At 44.8% G+C, this 17,710-nt stretch overlaps 1 protein-coding gene across 1 annotated transcript in view; it reads right to left on the bottom strand.

Annotated features, from left to right (window-relative positions):
• LOC124802892 (protein singles bar) overlaps window positions 1-17,710 on the bottom strand; it is a 127,344-nt gene that overhangs the window by 29,427 nt on the left and 80,207 nt on the right. Inside the window, exon 4 of the mRNA XM_047263952.1 lies at window positions 3,046-3,186. Within this exon, the coding sequence (XP_047119908.1) occupies window positions 3,046-3,186 (141 nt within the window). The remainder of the gene's footprint in view (window positions 1-3,045; window positions 3,187-17,710) is intronic.

Here is a 17,710-nt window from a genome sequence, read left to right as displayed (position 1 = left end):
CGTTCTTTGTAGGTTTTTTTTTTCGTTTGAGGCTTATTTCGTGAGATATTTGACCCCGTCACTATCAATAGCCAACCTGTATACATAATAGATGTCGTTTCCAGGGCTCTCGGGTGTCCAACCGGATGCGATCGTTGAAGTCCCACGATATTTCGGCAAATAACCTTTCCGCCATCGTCAGGTGGACACCCGAGAGCCCTGGAAACAAAACATACGCAGGGAAAGCCTCCGGGGCAGTAGGCCGCTCCATTCGCACCATCAACAGAACAGGCACTGCTAACGGCATATTACGCCTTCCACATCGCTGGCAACGGGTTCTACACAACGCCGGTGACTTCTTTGAAGGACAGTAACAGGTGCGAACATGTAACTCTTTTCTATCGATTGTGAATAAATAGTTGCCTCTATTTAAGTAACAACTCTCGTAGTTTCATTTGATTCTGTAGAACGTTTCGAAGAAGAGGAAAACGTGTGCAAAGACGCCTGCCGTGACTTTATTGAAATGTAAAACGCGGACATCTCTTTTTTTTCTTTTTTTCTTTTTTTTTTGAAAAATTCGTGACAGGTCTCATCAGTACGAACCTACCACAGAAACTCCTGAAATTCACATGAGGGGTCAATGCATTGACGACACAACTGACATTCAAGGAAGTGTGGCACACGAGTTGAACAGCATTCCAAAGAAGTACTCTCCCGATAGTTTCACATGGCTGTCAGAAATTTCCGTGCTTTGTACTCAGGTGAAGGGGGAGGGGGCGGGGGTAGGAGACTAAGTAGATTATTTGAAGCATTAAAACAATCATCTTCACGTTTCTCTATTTTTGATGAACTCTGTCTGGAAACTTTTTGGACTGACAGGATTGCCAACCTATTTCGTGCCTATCAGTCAGTGATCAGTGATTCCTTCCGGCCTTTAAGGTCTCACATAATCCTTTTGACGAGGTCTTTGGCAGAATAAGAGTGGCCCATAGTAGAAGCCACTGACCGATATAGATCAACTACTTTTCTAAATCCGATCTGTGGTTGAGGTAAAACGCTGAACGCTAAACGATTAATCAAAGTTGTTAGACAGCTATGAACTTCATTAGATAACACGTTATACAGTAATATCAAGCTCCCAGTACTGGGCAGAAATCAATTAACTTAGAAAAAAATATCTTTAAAGCTCCTCAAGTTAAATAGTTTCTTTATTGGTGTCAGACGTGAGCTTTGCAGTCCGCCAAACGAACTGTTTGGGAATGAATCTGCATTAGCTTATCAACTAGGCCCGTTATCGTGACTATATAGGCCTTACACATCAGCCACATGGAGCTCGTAATCAGGACATTCAGCATCCCGCGTCAAAGTGAAAAAAGTGGTCCAACTAAAACATTCATATTTCTTTACGTACTACACGAATATGCAATAAAAAACGGGGGTTCCTGTTTTAAAAAAAACACCGTGTCAAGAGTGCGCCGAGAATACAAAATTTCAGGCATTACCTCTCACTACGAACCACGCAGTGGCCGACAGCCTTCACTTAACGATCGAGAGCAACGGCGTTTGGGTAGAGTTGTCAGTGCTGAGAGACAAGCGACACTGCGTGAAATAACAGTAGAAATGAATCTGGGACGTACGACGAACGTATTCGTTAGTACCGTGCGGCGAAATTTGCGGTAAAAATTCGCGTTAGTGGGCTATGGCAGCAGAAGACTGATGCGAGTGGTTTTGCTAACAGCACGTCATCGCCTGCAGCGGCTGCTCTCCTGGTCTCGTGACCACATCGGTTGAACCCTAGGCGACTGGAAAACCGTGGCCTGATCAGATGAGCCCCGATTTCAATTGATAAGAGCTGATGGAGGGTTCGAGTGAGGAGCAGATCGCACGAAGCCTTGGACACAGGTTGTCAACAAGGCACTGCGCAAGCTGGCAAGCTGTTGGTGGATCCACAATGGTGCGGACTGTATTTACATGGAATGGAACCGATCATTCACTGGAAGTGGTTATTTCTGCTACTTGGAGACCATTTGAAGCCATTTATGGACATCGTGTTCCCAAGCAACGATGCGCCATGTCATTCGGCCACAACAGTTCGCTATTGCTTTCAAGAATATTCTGGGTGATTCGAGCGAATGATTTGGCCACCCAATCACCCGACATAAATACTATCGAATATTTATGGGACATAATCGCGAGGTCAGTTTGTGCATAAAATTCTGCACCGGCAACACTTTCGCAATTATGGACGCCTACAGAGGCAGCATGGCTCAGTAGTTCCCTGACACTTTGAAATGCTGCACTACGCCGTTACGCTTATAGTGATTGTCCTAAGATCTACGGTTAGACCAAAGTTCTACGTACTCGAAACTACGTTGTAATGATGAGCCAAACGGCGCACAATAAATGAAGGGAAAAAGTAAATAGTAAATCAATTTGGAACGTCTCTCGTATATCACTGACATTTCATTTCATACGTGAGAATTTGGGAACATCATCCAAAGTAAATCTGTCTTAAATAAGTGAGCCGGCCGGAGTGACCGAACGGTTATAGGCGCTACAGTCTGGAACCGCGCGACTGCTACGGTCGCAGGTTCTAATCCTGCCTCGGGCATGGATGTGTGTGATGTCCGTAGGTTAGTTAGGTTTAAGTAGTTCTAAGTTATAGGGGACTGGTGACCTCAGAAGTTAAGTCCCATAGTGCTCAGAGCCATTTGAACCATTTTTGATTTTAAATAAGTGAAACTACAATGTGAGCCATATATTGTTGTGAATCTTCTAATATGGAACGAATATCGGTCCTTATAATTCTTACCCCACTACGAAATTCCAGTGTGTATCATCATTGTTAGTGTTGGAATGCGGTTTAGGGAAGTTGATAATAGAAACGGATAATTTATATAGCGCTGCTTATGCTGTTGCGTGATATTTTGCCTTCTACGTGTGCCTGATAAGAATCACACCAAAATAAAAAGGGTAATAAACAGAAGTTTGGTCTACACGCGCGCCAGCGTTGCACTGTGTGTCGCTATCTTATCAGGACGAACAGTGCTGTCAGCGCAGACTTACGTAAGCCGCCGTCATGGCAGGGTAGGCCTGGAAGAACGGCGTGACGGTGTACATGTTCCACAGGTCGGTCAGCACGGCGTGCGCCAGGTAACTGGACGCACTCAGGTACAGAAAGGCCGCCGTGCCGTTGAACAGCGTCTCCTGCAACACAACATACAGGGGTTGGACAAAATAAGGAAACACAGCGAGAAATACATGCTTCAGCATAAATGCAGATGCTAGCTAAACCTACAGGTGGCGCTTTTGTATCTGACAACGAACGGAAAATGCCGTCAGTCATGTTCAGAATAATGTTGTGTGTACATTTGAGTTCATTCTGTTGGAGTTAAGTGAATTCGAAAGTTTGTGCAAATTTTGCTGCTCCTATTGCGAGTCGTGGGAACTGAAGCGTGATGAATTGGACTGTGTAAAAATTGGGACTTTGTACAGGCGCTGATAACCAAGGAGTCGAGCGCCCTACAAACTAAACATCATCATCCAGACATGAACAATATCGAATACGCCTGGGATAGATTGAAAAGGGCTGTTTATGGACGACGTGACCCAACAATCACTCTGAGGGGTCTACTCCATATCGCCGTTGAGGAGAGGGACAGTCTGGACCAACAGTGCCTTGATGAACTTGTGGGTAGCATGCCACGACGAATACAGGCATACATCAGTGCAAGAGGACGTGCTAAACCACCTCTGCAGGTCTCGCTGTATGGTGGTACAACATGCAAACTGTGGTTTTCATAAGCAATAAAAAGGGCGGAAATGATGTTTATGTTTATCTCTTTTCCAATTTTCTGTACAGGATCCGGAACTCTTGGAACGGACGTGATACAAAACATTTTATGAAGGTGTACATCGTTTTTTCCGAAAGAGAATATTAAACGAGGTGTGCATCAATTCGCTTGTGAGAGGTTATTGGAATGGTGCCGAAACTGTAGTGTAAAAACTAATACAGTGACAGCTGCAGCAGTGCGACCATTTTTGTATAACAATACAGTGCATGGATCAGAATATATAAAAGATAATAACTTATAGAGGTATATACACGCACACGGAGAGTCATCCTCTGCCTTACGGTGTCATGTACTGCAGAAGGGGGAGGGGGCAGTGTCATGTGATGCAGAAGGGGCATTGGATCAGCCGAGCAAAGTTTCCAGACCGTCGAGCCCCAGCTGCTCGGTCAAGTAGCTCCTCAATTGGCACAACGAGGCAGAGTGCATCCCGCACTAGTCCTTCTACCTAGGAAAAACTCTTGACAGTATCGGGAATCGAATTCGGAACCTATCTACACTGACTACTCACACAGCTACGGAGGCGGACTTACTAGCAGTTACGTTACTTGAAATCGACGACAGAACTTTTGATGTGACGTAGCTGTTAACGTGCTTTGGAGATGCGCTGACTCGAGAAACCTGTCGTGAGAGCGTGTTTAGGAGCGGAAACTGGTAACTGCCGTAATATCCCGGAAAACTGCTGTAAGTCACGACAGCGCTCGATGACTGACACTTCCACCTATCACACAATCTCTGCCTCCTCTTCTGTCCTAAAACCGTTCCACATTGGCTTCTTACCTACAACTGAGCCATTATCGTCAGCTCTGCCTCTTCTCCTATTAACCATCTTTCTCCGCAAAGTGATGCCTTCAGTCCTGTCCTCTGGTGATCATAAGTCACATCTTGACATTCATAGGAAAACCCTGATGCCACCAGACAATCTCAGGCCCTACAGTTGGTTCAGCCTGCTGCTGAGAACTTTCAGTGGGCGCAACAAATATCCTGTAATGCGGGTTACCGCTCCCTGAGCTTCAGAGTCTAAATAAAGCGTGAACCCCATCATAACCAGAGCAGAAATGTCTTTTATAACGCTGACAGCGATCACTAATTTTATATATATTAAGATGGTATCTGTTCTTTCAGACATGTCCGAAAGAACAGATATCATCTTAGTATATATATAGTTAAGGCTCACCGGCCACTTGACCATCTTCTTCTTCTGTGCGAATGCACAAACAGTGCCCGAACTCTTACGGGAATCGGCAACGCGCCGCAAGTAATGAGTATAATGGGCGGGGGCACTACGAATGTAGTGCGGGACAATACGTTGAGAATGTGGGTTTCGCGGGAGGCGTGCCAGAGATAAATCCCTGCAGTCGCGCTATCCTCTGTATTTTCGGTGGCTCAGATGGATAGAGCGTCTGCCATGTAAGCAGGAGATCCCGGGTTCGAGTCCCAGTCGGGACACACATTTTCATCTGTCCTCGTTGACGCATGTCAACGCCTGTAAGCGGCTGAGGGTGTTCATTTCATTGCAATTTCATCACTAATTTTGTTCCCACAAGTCTCGGAAACATACAATAAATTCAACCAGTGCCATCTACAATAAAGCCATTGTGGCAACGTATTAAAAATTTCTTTTCAGGAGCGCCAGTGGACTTTAAGGTGCGTGTGTGTGTGGGGGGGGGGGGGGGGGGGGGTGGAGGGGGGGGGGCGGGCGAAAAGCTAAACTGTCAATTGAAACACGTGTCCCCATCTCGCAGTATTTACTGGTCTTAAATGTGATCAATGAGTAAAAAAGTGGAAGCTGAGACCCTTGATCGTGCACCTATTACCGATCCCATGTACCTGTTTCGATCTGTTGGAACAGCAATATTTTTATATTGATGTTCAATAGAAGATGAGATGTCTTTCGTTACAATTAATAAAAAGTACTTGCAACTAAAGTGACTGTTTATATAACAATTTCAACTTAACAATACTTCAGTTCGTACTCACACACACACGTCATTGCTTAGCAAGTGAAACACATACCGTTTCGTGCAAGTGTCATGTGGCATTACACTCATGTGATTGTTAATCTTAAACACTTTAACTACCAAACTTCCTATGCGTTTCGTCCATAACTTCTCATTTCATTACTTTGCCTGGAATTTTCATTAACATTTCATTTTATCGTACCTTAATTTCTTACCTTCCATTGACATTCGTCTCACTCTTAACTACCACAACATTCAATATACCTCGTTTCGCTCGAGCAGGACCGGTTCGAGAACATTTTTCCACACAAACGAAAGACAGTTTAGCACCCCCTCTCCCCTTTTCCATTATTTGACACAGGTGGCGTATCATTCGTCTTCCATTTCCCTCTCATTCCTCCCTAATACATCAGTTGCTGTTCATTTAAAAATACGGTTCTAGGCACTTCAGTCTGGAACCGCGCGACCGCTACGGTCGCAGGTTCGAATCCTGCCTCGGGCATGGATGTGTGTGATGTCCTTAGGTTAGTTAGGTTTAAGTAGTTGTAAGTCCTAGGGGACTGATGACTCAGATGTTAAGTCCCATAGTACTCAGAGCCATTTGAACCATTTTTTTAAAAAAAATAAATGTAAATCTAATGAACACAGAAATTGTTTGATTTCGTTGTTAATTATTATACACGCTGTGTACACATTTTGCAGTGGCGGCGCCTGAGCCGCCCCTCTCAGTTCGCACCCCAAGCGGCCTCTCGTGTTACTTGGGCCTTAATCCGGCCCTGCACTCAAGCTTCTGTCTTCCTGCCGTCGACTTCTTCCCTCTTACTCCTGCTGACTGTTCGAAAACTCACACGCACTCACTCCGAAAACTTGCGTTCTTGAGATGCCAATGCTCAGCGAAAGTCCGTATCAAAGAACTGGGCATCCCAGTGTATACGGTATCCTTCCACTATCTTGATAAGTGCTACACCGTTCAACTATTTTTACGAGCAGTCGAATCGCATTACAATATGTACGTAGCTTGGGCTGATAAAAAGCTACAGTATCTGTGTAGTTTCATCGATTGATGGAAAAGTACGAACTGTAACAAAATAATCGCCTCTCGGCATAAAATCGTTTGCCGAAAACCTCGTTTTGATATCTTAAAACGTATCTGAAATATAATGGAATAGTGACTTCAACGATACACATTGCCTAACAAAACGTGATGCACACAGATACAGCAACAGTGTAACGTCGATGTCGTTACACCAGTCAGTTTCCATAATTGACTTACGTCATTATTTTGAAAAACCTGTAATACACACGCACAGATGTGTATTAGAATATTGGATAAAAGCTAGTAGTAAGTTGCCTGTAATGGCCACAAAATATTTGTGCTGTCCAGCGACCTCAGTGCCTGCAGAAAGAGTTTTCCCCAAGGCAGAAGAAATAATTGATGAAAAAAGCAACAGACTATTGGAGAAGAATTTAAATACGTTACTTTTTATAAAACAAAAACTGCACCTTCTGTGAAGTTGTATATTAAACAATAGACTAAAGGACAAGATTTTAAGTACCTGACTAACTATAAAACAACATTTGCGTATCCTGTATTGTTGTCTTTAATCAACAATAAATTCCTAGAAAGCTATTTTGCATTTAAAATACTTGCACAAAGCAATCGATAGTTAATCGATGAATCGATAGTTTTTAAAAATACTATTCATCACATGGTATGTGTCAGCTATCGATGCAGAACTCGTAAGGCCTGCAGTGTCAGGTGCTGTGACGTGCGCTCCACGGCCACGGCCTGTCTTTCTCGTGGGCCTCGAGGCGATCACTGTGACGTGGTGAGTTCGTCGCGGGACCTGTACTTTCTGGTGAAAGCGCTGGCCGCAGCGACCAGCTCGTGTCGAAATACGATTCCTCACTTGACGGGCGGGCAGGCAGCTGGCCGCTGCTGTGTTTGGCCGGCTGGTACCGACCGCCACAATGCTGTTGTCGTGCGTTTCAATCACGCGGCTCGGCAGCAAAGACCCAGGAGTCTGGTCAAGTTCTGTCTGGTCTAGATAGCTTAACAATGACAACTGTAGCCGAAATAGGCCTACCGCAATAAAGGAATACCATTGAAGCAGCGGACTTGGATTATATACAGGGCAAGTCACGTAAGACATAGCTCATTTTTCATTTCGTGCACGGTTCCGTGCGCCTCTTTACCTAAGTGCGCCGGCAAGGTAGCTCAAAGTGTTCGGCAGATGGTTGGCTGCCTCTGCAATAGTATTAAAAAAAACTAAGTGAAAGGATCAACTATGAACAGGTCCCATGTGACGTCCGACCCGACCAAATGCAACGAACAATAACGAACATAATGGAAAAAAGTGGCCAGCGCCTCTGACTGCCTTGCAGCGGGCCGGAGTTCGATTCGCGACCAGGTGGGAAATTTTCTCCGCTCGGGGGCTAGGTGTTGTGTTGTCCTCGTCATCATTTCGTCTTCTTCGACACGCAAATCGCTCAATGTTCCGTCAACAGAAAGGACTTGCAACTCGGTGGTCGAACTTCCCTTGTACACCAGTGACAAGTCAGACATGCTACTTTTACTCGGTGAATGTTAAAGAAATCTTGCCGAAACGGTGCGGCAGTGTAGAGATGTCTGTACTGTCCGTCGCGCCAGGCAGTTGCCCGAATTATTAGGTCACTAGTGCCAACAGGCTGCTTCCTCGTCAGACGACGAGGACGAAGACTGCAACTGGCAGAACACATGATGATGTGTGGTTTGGAGTGCGCTCAACTGCGCCGTCATCAGCGCCCACACAAAGTCCCATTTTTTACACAGTTCAATCTAGCCATTGTCACGAATGATGATGATGAAATGACGAGGACAACAGAATCACCCAGTCCCCAGACAGAGAAAATCCCCAGCCCGGCCGGGAATCGAACCCAGGACCCCGTGTTCCAGAGGCAGCAACGCTATCCACTAGACCACGAGCTCTGGACTATGGCAGAACATGAAGAAGCTGCTCCGGCTACGGCGCTGCTCAAACCGCTCGGTGGCACGAGACGTATTGCCAAGGAATGTGGGATCAGCCAGACAAGTGTCATTCGCATCTTGCATTGACATGAATTCCACCCTTATCATCTGTAACTACATCAGCCACTCGGAGGACTTAATTTCGAACGTCGTATGGAATTTTGCCGGTTTGCTCTACAGCACTGAGACACGACACTACGTTTATCCATAGTGTGGTCTCTACCGACGGAGCAACGTTTACGAACCACGGTAATGTAAATTACGTAACATGCACTACTGGGCAGGTGAAAGTCCATGCTGGCTTCGTCAGGTACAACACGAACGTAAAGCGTATGGTGTGGCATTGAAGGAAATTCCGTTGCTGGACTTTATTTCATCTTACGGGTGTAAAGTGGAAATACGAGAAATCTACCTGTTCTTCTAGAAGATATACCACTCGATAAGCGAAAGTGTCAGTGGTTCCAACGAGACGGCTGCCCAGCTCAGTCTTCCCGCGCTGCAACGTGAATACTGAATGAAAAGTTTCCCAATCGTTGGATAGAACGGAATTCTTCAGCACAGGAGCCAGCCAGGTCCCAGATATGACTCATCTTGATTTCTTTCTGTGTAGAGCACTGAAAGATGCATTCTGTCATGAAACCCCAGCTATGCCAGACGATATGTGCCGTCGAATCGTCACACCATCCAACGGCATATAATGCAATGGACTTTCATCTGTCCGTCTATCTCTCGAACAGTGATTTCAAATGCACGTTGCAGTGGATGGCATACAATCTGAGCACGTGCTTAAGTAAAGTGCAAAACTAAGTTTCGTTAAGAAAAGTATTTATTTTGTACGTGACATGTCGTCAGTCGTTCTGAATGAAATGTTTATTTTATTTAAAGTGCACTCAGGTTAATGACAATTTCGAGTAGTATCTATAGATATTTGTCGAACAGCAGGTGTTTTGCTTTTAAGAAGCATTCAGGAGTCTCAAGGCAAAGGGAGGTCAGGTATTCTTATTACTTTAAATCTGAGGAAGTTAAAAAACTAGTTTATTTTTTCTGTGAAAAGGTTGTTAAGCAGTACGAAGCGTGAACGCGCGACGTTTCTGTTTTGGATTTGAAAATCAAGCAGCGACAGGGAGGATTTAAATTGAAAATTACCTGATGAAACTGTACTTGTTTCCACAAAAACCTGGATACCTTCACACATATGAAAGAGTTTTCCTAAATCCCATTAGGTGCGTCAGAAAGTAGCATATGTAGATCGATATACAAAAATCATAGTTGAACCTGTATCTGTTTGTACAGGAAATGATGTTTTATCTCAGTAGCGGTAGGCTTGTCTTGCTGCACATAATGACGGAGCCTAGCATGAGAGCTCCGCTTCGCGTTGTTTATACCGCAACAGCCCACTCTGGCCGCACTGATTTCCAATTTTAGTGCATTTCTCAGTCATTTGCGAACAGTTTCAACATCAAAATTAACAAGCGTTATATCACTGTTCTCGGCTTTTCATCTCTTTCGAGTGTTATTAAAAAAGGTATATCATTCCATTTAAAAAACTAGATGCTTCAATATCTCGATCGATGAAAGAGTTAAGACTCTTTCTCACACACCAAACTACATGCCCCTTAGCGTACTATCATAATAAAAAATGGTTCAAATGGCTCTGAGCACTATGCGACTTAACTTCTGAGGTCATCAGTCCCCTAGATTTAGAACTACTTAAAACTAACTAACCTAAGAACATCACACACGTCCATGCCGGAGGCAGGATTCGAACCTGCGACCGTAGCAGCAGGGCGGTTCCAAACTGACGCGCTTAGAACCGCACGGCCACACCGGCCGGCCTTACGGTGTCATGTACTGCAGAAGGGGGAGGGGGAAGTGTCATGTGATGCAGAAGGGGGGAGGGGCATTGGATCAGCCGAGCAAAGTCCCGGGACCGCACTGAAGCGCCTAGAACCGCTATGCTACAGCGGCCGGCTCACTAAAACAAAAGGGGCTTTATGTCTTATGTGACTCACCCATATGTATGACTTTATTACATGAAAGTATGTAATATAATTTTTTTTTTTTTTTTTTGTAGATACGCACGTGTTGCAGTTCTGGTATACACTGAAATGCCCGCATCATTGTACTATTGCACGTCACTAGAGGAATCGAAAAAAATTTGCTCTGGTCAGTGGAGTTTAGTGAGACAGTCGACTTACGCAATCAGTGGAAACACGCTGACGCTGAAAAACGCTATGACCTGACCATCATCGAGCAAATGCAGGGTATTCCATTATTCTGATGACCGTAGGCGCCACCGCAGCCGCATAAGCCAGTCAAATGGGTCCCGCGTCTCCCTGTTAACGTCCCCTACTAACCTTTTCCGCCAGTGACCGAACGCTGAGGCAAACATTACGAGTGTAACAGTAACAGTGCAGTCTGCGAACGTGTAACGAGTGGTTATTTACGATTCATATGTGCATACAGAGTCATATTGTCATGAGGAAACCTTTTATTAAACTAAACTAAACTCCGTACGAACGGGCCATGAAGGTCCAACGGTACCGACCGGCCGCCGTGTCATCCTCAGACCACAGGCGTCACTGGATGCGGATATGGAGGGGCATGTGGTCAGCACACCGCTACACCGGCCTTTGTCAGTTTTCGTGACCGGAGCCGCTACTTCTCAATCAAGTAACTTATCAGTTTGCCTCACAAGGGCTGAGTGCACCCCGCTTGCCAACAGCGTTGGACAGACCGGATGGTCACTCATGCAAGTGCTAGCCCAGCCCGACAGCGCTTAACTTTGGTGATCTGATGGGAACTGGTGTTACAACTGCGGCAAAGCCGTTGGCTCAGGAACCCTTTTACGATCAGGAAATAGGAGCATGGTGCACAGTTGGTAGTGACAGAATAGTAGGGCTAGTTTTTATTAATGTCACAGTTAATAGTGACATATGTGCAAAACATTTTGCAAGTGGTTTTTTTTATGAATCGAGTGAAAGAGAACGAAGCTTCTTGTTTGTTCAGCAGGTTTCGGCCAGGGTTCACACGGCCAATGTTTCTTTGCTCGCAGTTCACGATGTATTCCACAAAAAAAATGGCTCTGAGCACTATGGGACTCAACTGCTGAGGTCATAAGTCCCCTAGAACTTAGAACTACTTAAACCTAACTAACTTAAGGCCAACACACACATCCATGCCCGAGGCAGGATTCGAACCTGCGACCGTGGCGGTCTCGCGGCTCCAGACTGTAGCGCCAGAACCGCTCGGCCACCAGCGGCCGACACGATGTATTCCACGACAGTTATTAGCAACAATTATCTGTCCTGTTCAGAGTCCCGATTTAACCACACGCGATTTCTATTTGTGGGTAGCACTAAATGATAAAGTGTTCACAACAAACCTGCACACGTTATAGGGGCTTACGGATAATATACGAGGGCGGTTCAGAAAGTAACCTCCGATTGGTCACAGTGCGGGTTGTGGGGGGAGTAGCGACGCCATCTGTGCGTTCACGCACTCAACAGGTCAGTCGGCATCAAGCCGTGGTCGAGTGAACGACGTACCTGCGCTAGTTTAGTTTTTGTGGCAGTTTGAAATGTGTGCTGCAATAGAAAACCCCACCAAATGTGAAGTGCGTGCTGTCATAAGGTTTTTTACAGCCAAAGGATATTCTGCAGCAGCTATTCATCGTGAGCTTTGTGCCGTGTACGGACCAAGAGTTACGAGTGAAGGAGTTGTCCGTGAATGGGTACGTTTATTTAAAAATGGACGAGAAAACGTTCATGATGAAGAGAGGAGTAGTAGACCATCATTGGTGACTGACGAACTCGTTCAGACAGTTGATGCAAAAGTTCGTGAAAATCGACGTTTCTCAATATCGGAGTTGTCTACTGGTTTTCCACAGATTTCTAAGACTCTCTTGTACGAGATAGTGACAGCAAGATTGGGTTACCGTAAGTTCTGTGCACGATGGGTGCCCAAAATTCTTACCGACCACCACAAAACTCAAAGAATGGCCTCTGCATTAGACTTTCTGTCACGTTATGAGGACGAAGGAGAACCATTGTTAAACAGAATCGTGACCGGTGACGAAACCTGGATGAAGTACGTGAACCCTGAGACAAAAGAACAATCAAAGATGTGGGCACATTCAAATTCGCCTACCAAACCAAGAAAAGCCTCGCAAGATTTTTCTGCCAGAAAACTGATGGCAACGGTGTTTTGGGATGCCAAAGGGGTGTTGTTCCTTGAATTCATGGAACGTGGTACGACCATTAATCAAGACGTGTACTGTGAAACAATAAAAAAGTTATGACGGGCTATGCAGAACAAACGCCGTGGTATGCTGACTTCCGGTATCATTTTTTTGCACGATAACGCCCGTCCTCACTCTGCTCGCAGAACAACGGCCCTTCTTGAGTCCTTCAAGTGGGACGTTATCAACCATCCACCTTACAGCCCAGACCTGGCGCCAAGTGATTATCACCTCTTCATGCATTTGAAGAAATGGCTCGGGTCACAGCGGTTTGATGACGACGAAGAGCTCAAAGATGCGGTCACAGGCTGGCTCCAGGCACAAGCGGGTGATTTTTATGCAGAAGGAATTTCAAAGCTTGTGAAGAGATACGATAAGTGCCTCAATTGCTATGGAGACTATGTAGAAAAATAGTGCAAAGATGTAGTTGTAAGATGTATATATTAAAATATTTTTATTTAACTTGGTGTATTTTTTTAAATCAACCGGAGGTTACTTTCTGAACGGCCCTCGTACAAGAGTAAGTTAATACAGTTTCTCAAAGAGAATTACCTCATATGATGAGTAATGTATTGAATAGAAGTCCGAAATGCATGGAAAATATTGGTAGGCCGTTCCAGCATTCCTTGTATGACATGCGTGAGTACAAAATTTATTTGCATATATTTTAAATTCAGTACTGCGATAGCAAACGGTCGACATGGCATCTGATACGCCGGGCAACCGAGTGCTCGCTGCCCACCATCTAGTGTGCCGTGCGAGCGATCATCAGATAAATGGGACATCCTGTATCTCCTGACGAAATCACGGAAGGCTTCATGATGAACTGTTGTGGGTAGCTGTCCGAGGGTCACCACAAAGTACACAGTCACGCATGCCACTTCTCTGGGCTATCAAATTGTGCCTCAACATCCCTTTTCTCCTAACGTGGCACCCAGTAGCTTTATCCTCACTCCTTGCACGAAGAAACCATTACATGGCAAGCATTTGCAAAATGTAGATGAGCTGATTTTCAAGATGGAACAGCCAATAATCAGCTTCTACAACCAAGATGTCCACTAAATTATCCATTATTACAAAAATCTGTCACAGTTTCATTGTCGCAGTTACATTTTAGAGGTTATTAATAAAATTTTGACACCGTATTGACTGATGCCATTTATTGAATGAATAAACTTGTTGTAGCTGGGATTCACAGTCTCAAAAAATTTTTTGAAGGAAATCATCTTTCCGCCAGTGACTGTTATAAGTTTTTATTACACTATTGCAATTTCGGCCTTAGGCCATTATCAAGTGATGTTATGGCTTTAAGCCATGTCAACGTAAGGCCGAAATTGCAATAGTGTAATAAAAACTTATAACAGTCACTGGCGGAAAGATGATGCCCTTAAAAAAATTTATTGAATGGTTGCTGGCTAATGATGTTAGTATTTATCTTGTTGATATTCCCGATAGTGCAAACTGTGGTAAAACTGGTGAACAGCATCTGAATAGGAACATGTATTTTACTGTAGTAAAGACATTTTTTTGCAGTAAATGTAGTGATGTTGATTTAGGACAATGTATATTTTTTTTGTAACGGTTGGTACACAGACAGATTTAACTGTTTCTGGAAGAACACAGTTCATTGTTAGATGGCCGGCCGGAGTGGCCGAGCGCTTCTAGGCGTACAGTCTGGAACCGCGCGACCGCAGGTTCGAATCCTGCCTCGAGCATGGATGTGTGTGGTGTCCTCAGGTTAGTTAGGTTTAAGTAGTTCTAAGTTCTAGGGGACTGATGACCTCAGAAGTTAAGTCCCATAGTGCTCAGAGACATTTGAACCATTGTTACATGAATCAGTGAGTAGTAACCACGTGTAAAACTTTGTTGAACAAAAGACACCTTGTTGTCGGATTTCAGTCGTGGAGTTCGATTTCTTTTCTAAATTCTCAGTTAGTATTGTATTGAAATTATTCATAAAAAGAAAAGCAAACATATTCACTTAAAATGAACAGGCTCTAGAGATCACAACGAACCGAACTGCTAATTTTTACTAAACTAGTACTAGTTAAGTCAAAGTCTTGTCTCATATCTGAAGAAGACCAGTGGTTCTTCATAAAGCTCATATTTGTGATTCGGAATTTTAGTGAAAAAATGGCGCTTCCACGCGCTCTCATTTAAGATAGTGTCTCAATCTAAACTGTTATTTCTGGATTAAAAAGGCAAGCAGCTGTTAAACATTGTCCTTTTAGCAGAAGCAAGACGGGAAATAAATACGAATATTCACAGACCGGAAGGATGTGGATTTTTACGCATCATGTAATAAAGAGGCTGTTTACCTCGTTCGAGACTACTAGAGATATTATTGACCTTTCCAATAGAAATACAGTTCAAATGGCTATAAACTATTATGAAAGCTATAAATGTTACGCAAATCTGCTTATCTACGTTGCTACAGTTTCTGTGCGGCAGTCACGTTGACGTACACAACAGCATCCTAACAAGTGCATAAAGAAACTTCCTGTCAGTTAAAACTGAGTGCCGGACCGAGACTCGAACTCGGGACCTTTGCCTTTCGCGGGCAAGTGCTCTACCAACCTTTTTTTTTAAGTTGATCTCATTTTGTTCTACACTGTTCGTCGACTTTGTTCGGGGCGGACGTCCGATGACTCCCCGTTCAGGTTCTTCGTTGATCCGTTCACTCAGTTTTTAATTACAGAGATTGGCTAACCCTCTGACCCAACACGCTGAGCTACCGTGCTGCCATGCTTGGGTGGCTCAGTTGGTAGAGCACTTGCCGGCGAAAGGCAAAGGTCTCGAGTTCGAGTCTCGGTTCGGCACACAGTTTTAATCTGCCAAGAAGTTTCATATCAGCGCACACTCCACTGCAGAGTGAATATCTCATTCTGGAAGTGCATAATGAACACAGACAATATCAGAAACTGCGATCTCACGCAGCAGTAAATAACATACTTCTCTGAAAGTCAGTTCACAACATACTACGAGAAATAAACCCCGAGTCTTTAAATGATGGAACTGCCATATAGAGGCTAAAAGACGTTCAAACGTTACACTACTTTAATACGATACTTCTTCAATAAGTAGTACCCCGCCTTCTTTTTTCTTTTTAAAAAAAAGCTATTAATATACATAGACAAATGTCCTTGCTGATGCTATGCGCCGGTGAAGTTTAGAACCGTTCTGGCAGATGGCACAGCCGTAGTACAGCTTCAAGATGGCGTCTACATACAACTAACGTTACAAGCAGCGTGCTGTTATTGGATTCTTGCGTGCAGAAAAATAAACCGTGGTGCACATCCGTAAACGATTGTGTGCAGTGTATGGCGATGCTGCAGTTGACAGGAGCACAGTTGGGCGATGGGTAAAGAAAGTTACAGCCTCAGGAAATGCAGAAACAGAGGTCTATGATCAGCCACTCTCGGGTCGTCCTGTCACAGCCACTGCTCTAGACATGCTGAATCGTGCGGATGCCATTATTCGAGCCGACCGGCGCATCACAACTCGACAACTGGCTCTGCAGTTGTCAGTCAGCATTGGAACTGCGTCTGCAATGATTGAGACTGTTGGATAGCTAAAGAGGTGCTCAACATAGGTTCCACAAATACTCACTGCGAACCACAAGATTCAAAGAAAGGCCATTTCATATGACTTGTTGGAGCGTTTTGAGACCGACGTAGAGGCCTTTCTGTTGTGGATCGTTACAGGGGACGAAAGCTGGGTGTACCACTTTGCACCAGAAACAAAAAGACGGTCTATTGAGTGGTATCATCCTCATTCACCATAAAAGAAGTAATTCAAGACAACTCCCTCTGCCGGAAAAGTCATGGTGACATTATTTTGGGATTGTGATGGCGTCTTTCTCGTGGATGTGGTGCCAAAAGGGTCAACCATCAATTGAGAGGTTTACGTGAAGACTGAATAAACTCAAGAACCATTTCCGACGTGTTCGATCGGAGCGTAAAACGTGATTCATCTGAAAACGCCACTTGTCGCCATCCAGTGAACTTCCAGTTGTGCTACTGGCGTGCAAATCCAGCCTTCACCGCCGATGGGCTGCAGTCAGCATGCGTGCGTGAACCAGTTGCTTGCTGCAGAGTACTGTACGCAACAACGTTCGCTCAACGCTCGTTGAGGAGAGGCTGTTAACAGCCCCGTGTTTCATCTGGGCGATCCGCTGCTCTGCAGTTACACGTCTATTCGCTCGTGCACAACACCGCAGCTGTATGGTCCGTTGTGTGCCACTGTTGCCTTGGCGCCAGTCTTGGATAGCTCCATTTTGCCATGCATGGTATACTGTGACCACGTTGGCACATGAACAGAATTAGCCGTTTCGGAAATGCTTCCACGTTGAACCGAAAGCCAATGATTGTGCCCTTTGGAAGTCAGGTAAATTGCTCCATTTCCGCATGACGACAACGACTGCACTGTTCTCCGCGTGCCCCCGACACGCTTTATATACCTTCCACTACTAGTGCTGCCACCTGTCGTCTGTGAGTGTTCATTATCCGTTGAGGTCGAACATTGGCGGTGGTCATATCAGTGTGAGTCTACGGTGTACATGGAACACGCCTCTGCGTGAGCTGTTGTTTCCTGACTCTTTATCTGAAAGATCTGAAGAACGTTTGTGCTTAAGCCCTGAACGACTGTTCTCGACGTTTTCCAAGCAGGTTCT

The sequence above is a fragment of the Schistocerca piceifrons genome, chromosome 1 (genome assembly GCF_021461385.2).
Source record: "Schistocerca piceifrons isolate TAMUIC-IGC-003096 chromosome 1, iqSchPice1.1, whole genome shotgun sequence".
Lineage (NCBI taxonomy): Eukaryota > Metazoa > Arthropoda > Insecta > Orthoptera > Acrididae > Schistocerca > Schistocerca piceifrons.
The sequence above is the reverse complement of the archived record's forward strand: the minus strand, read 5'-3'. Positions and strand labels throughout refer to the sequence as shown.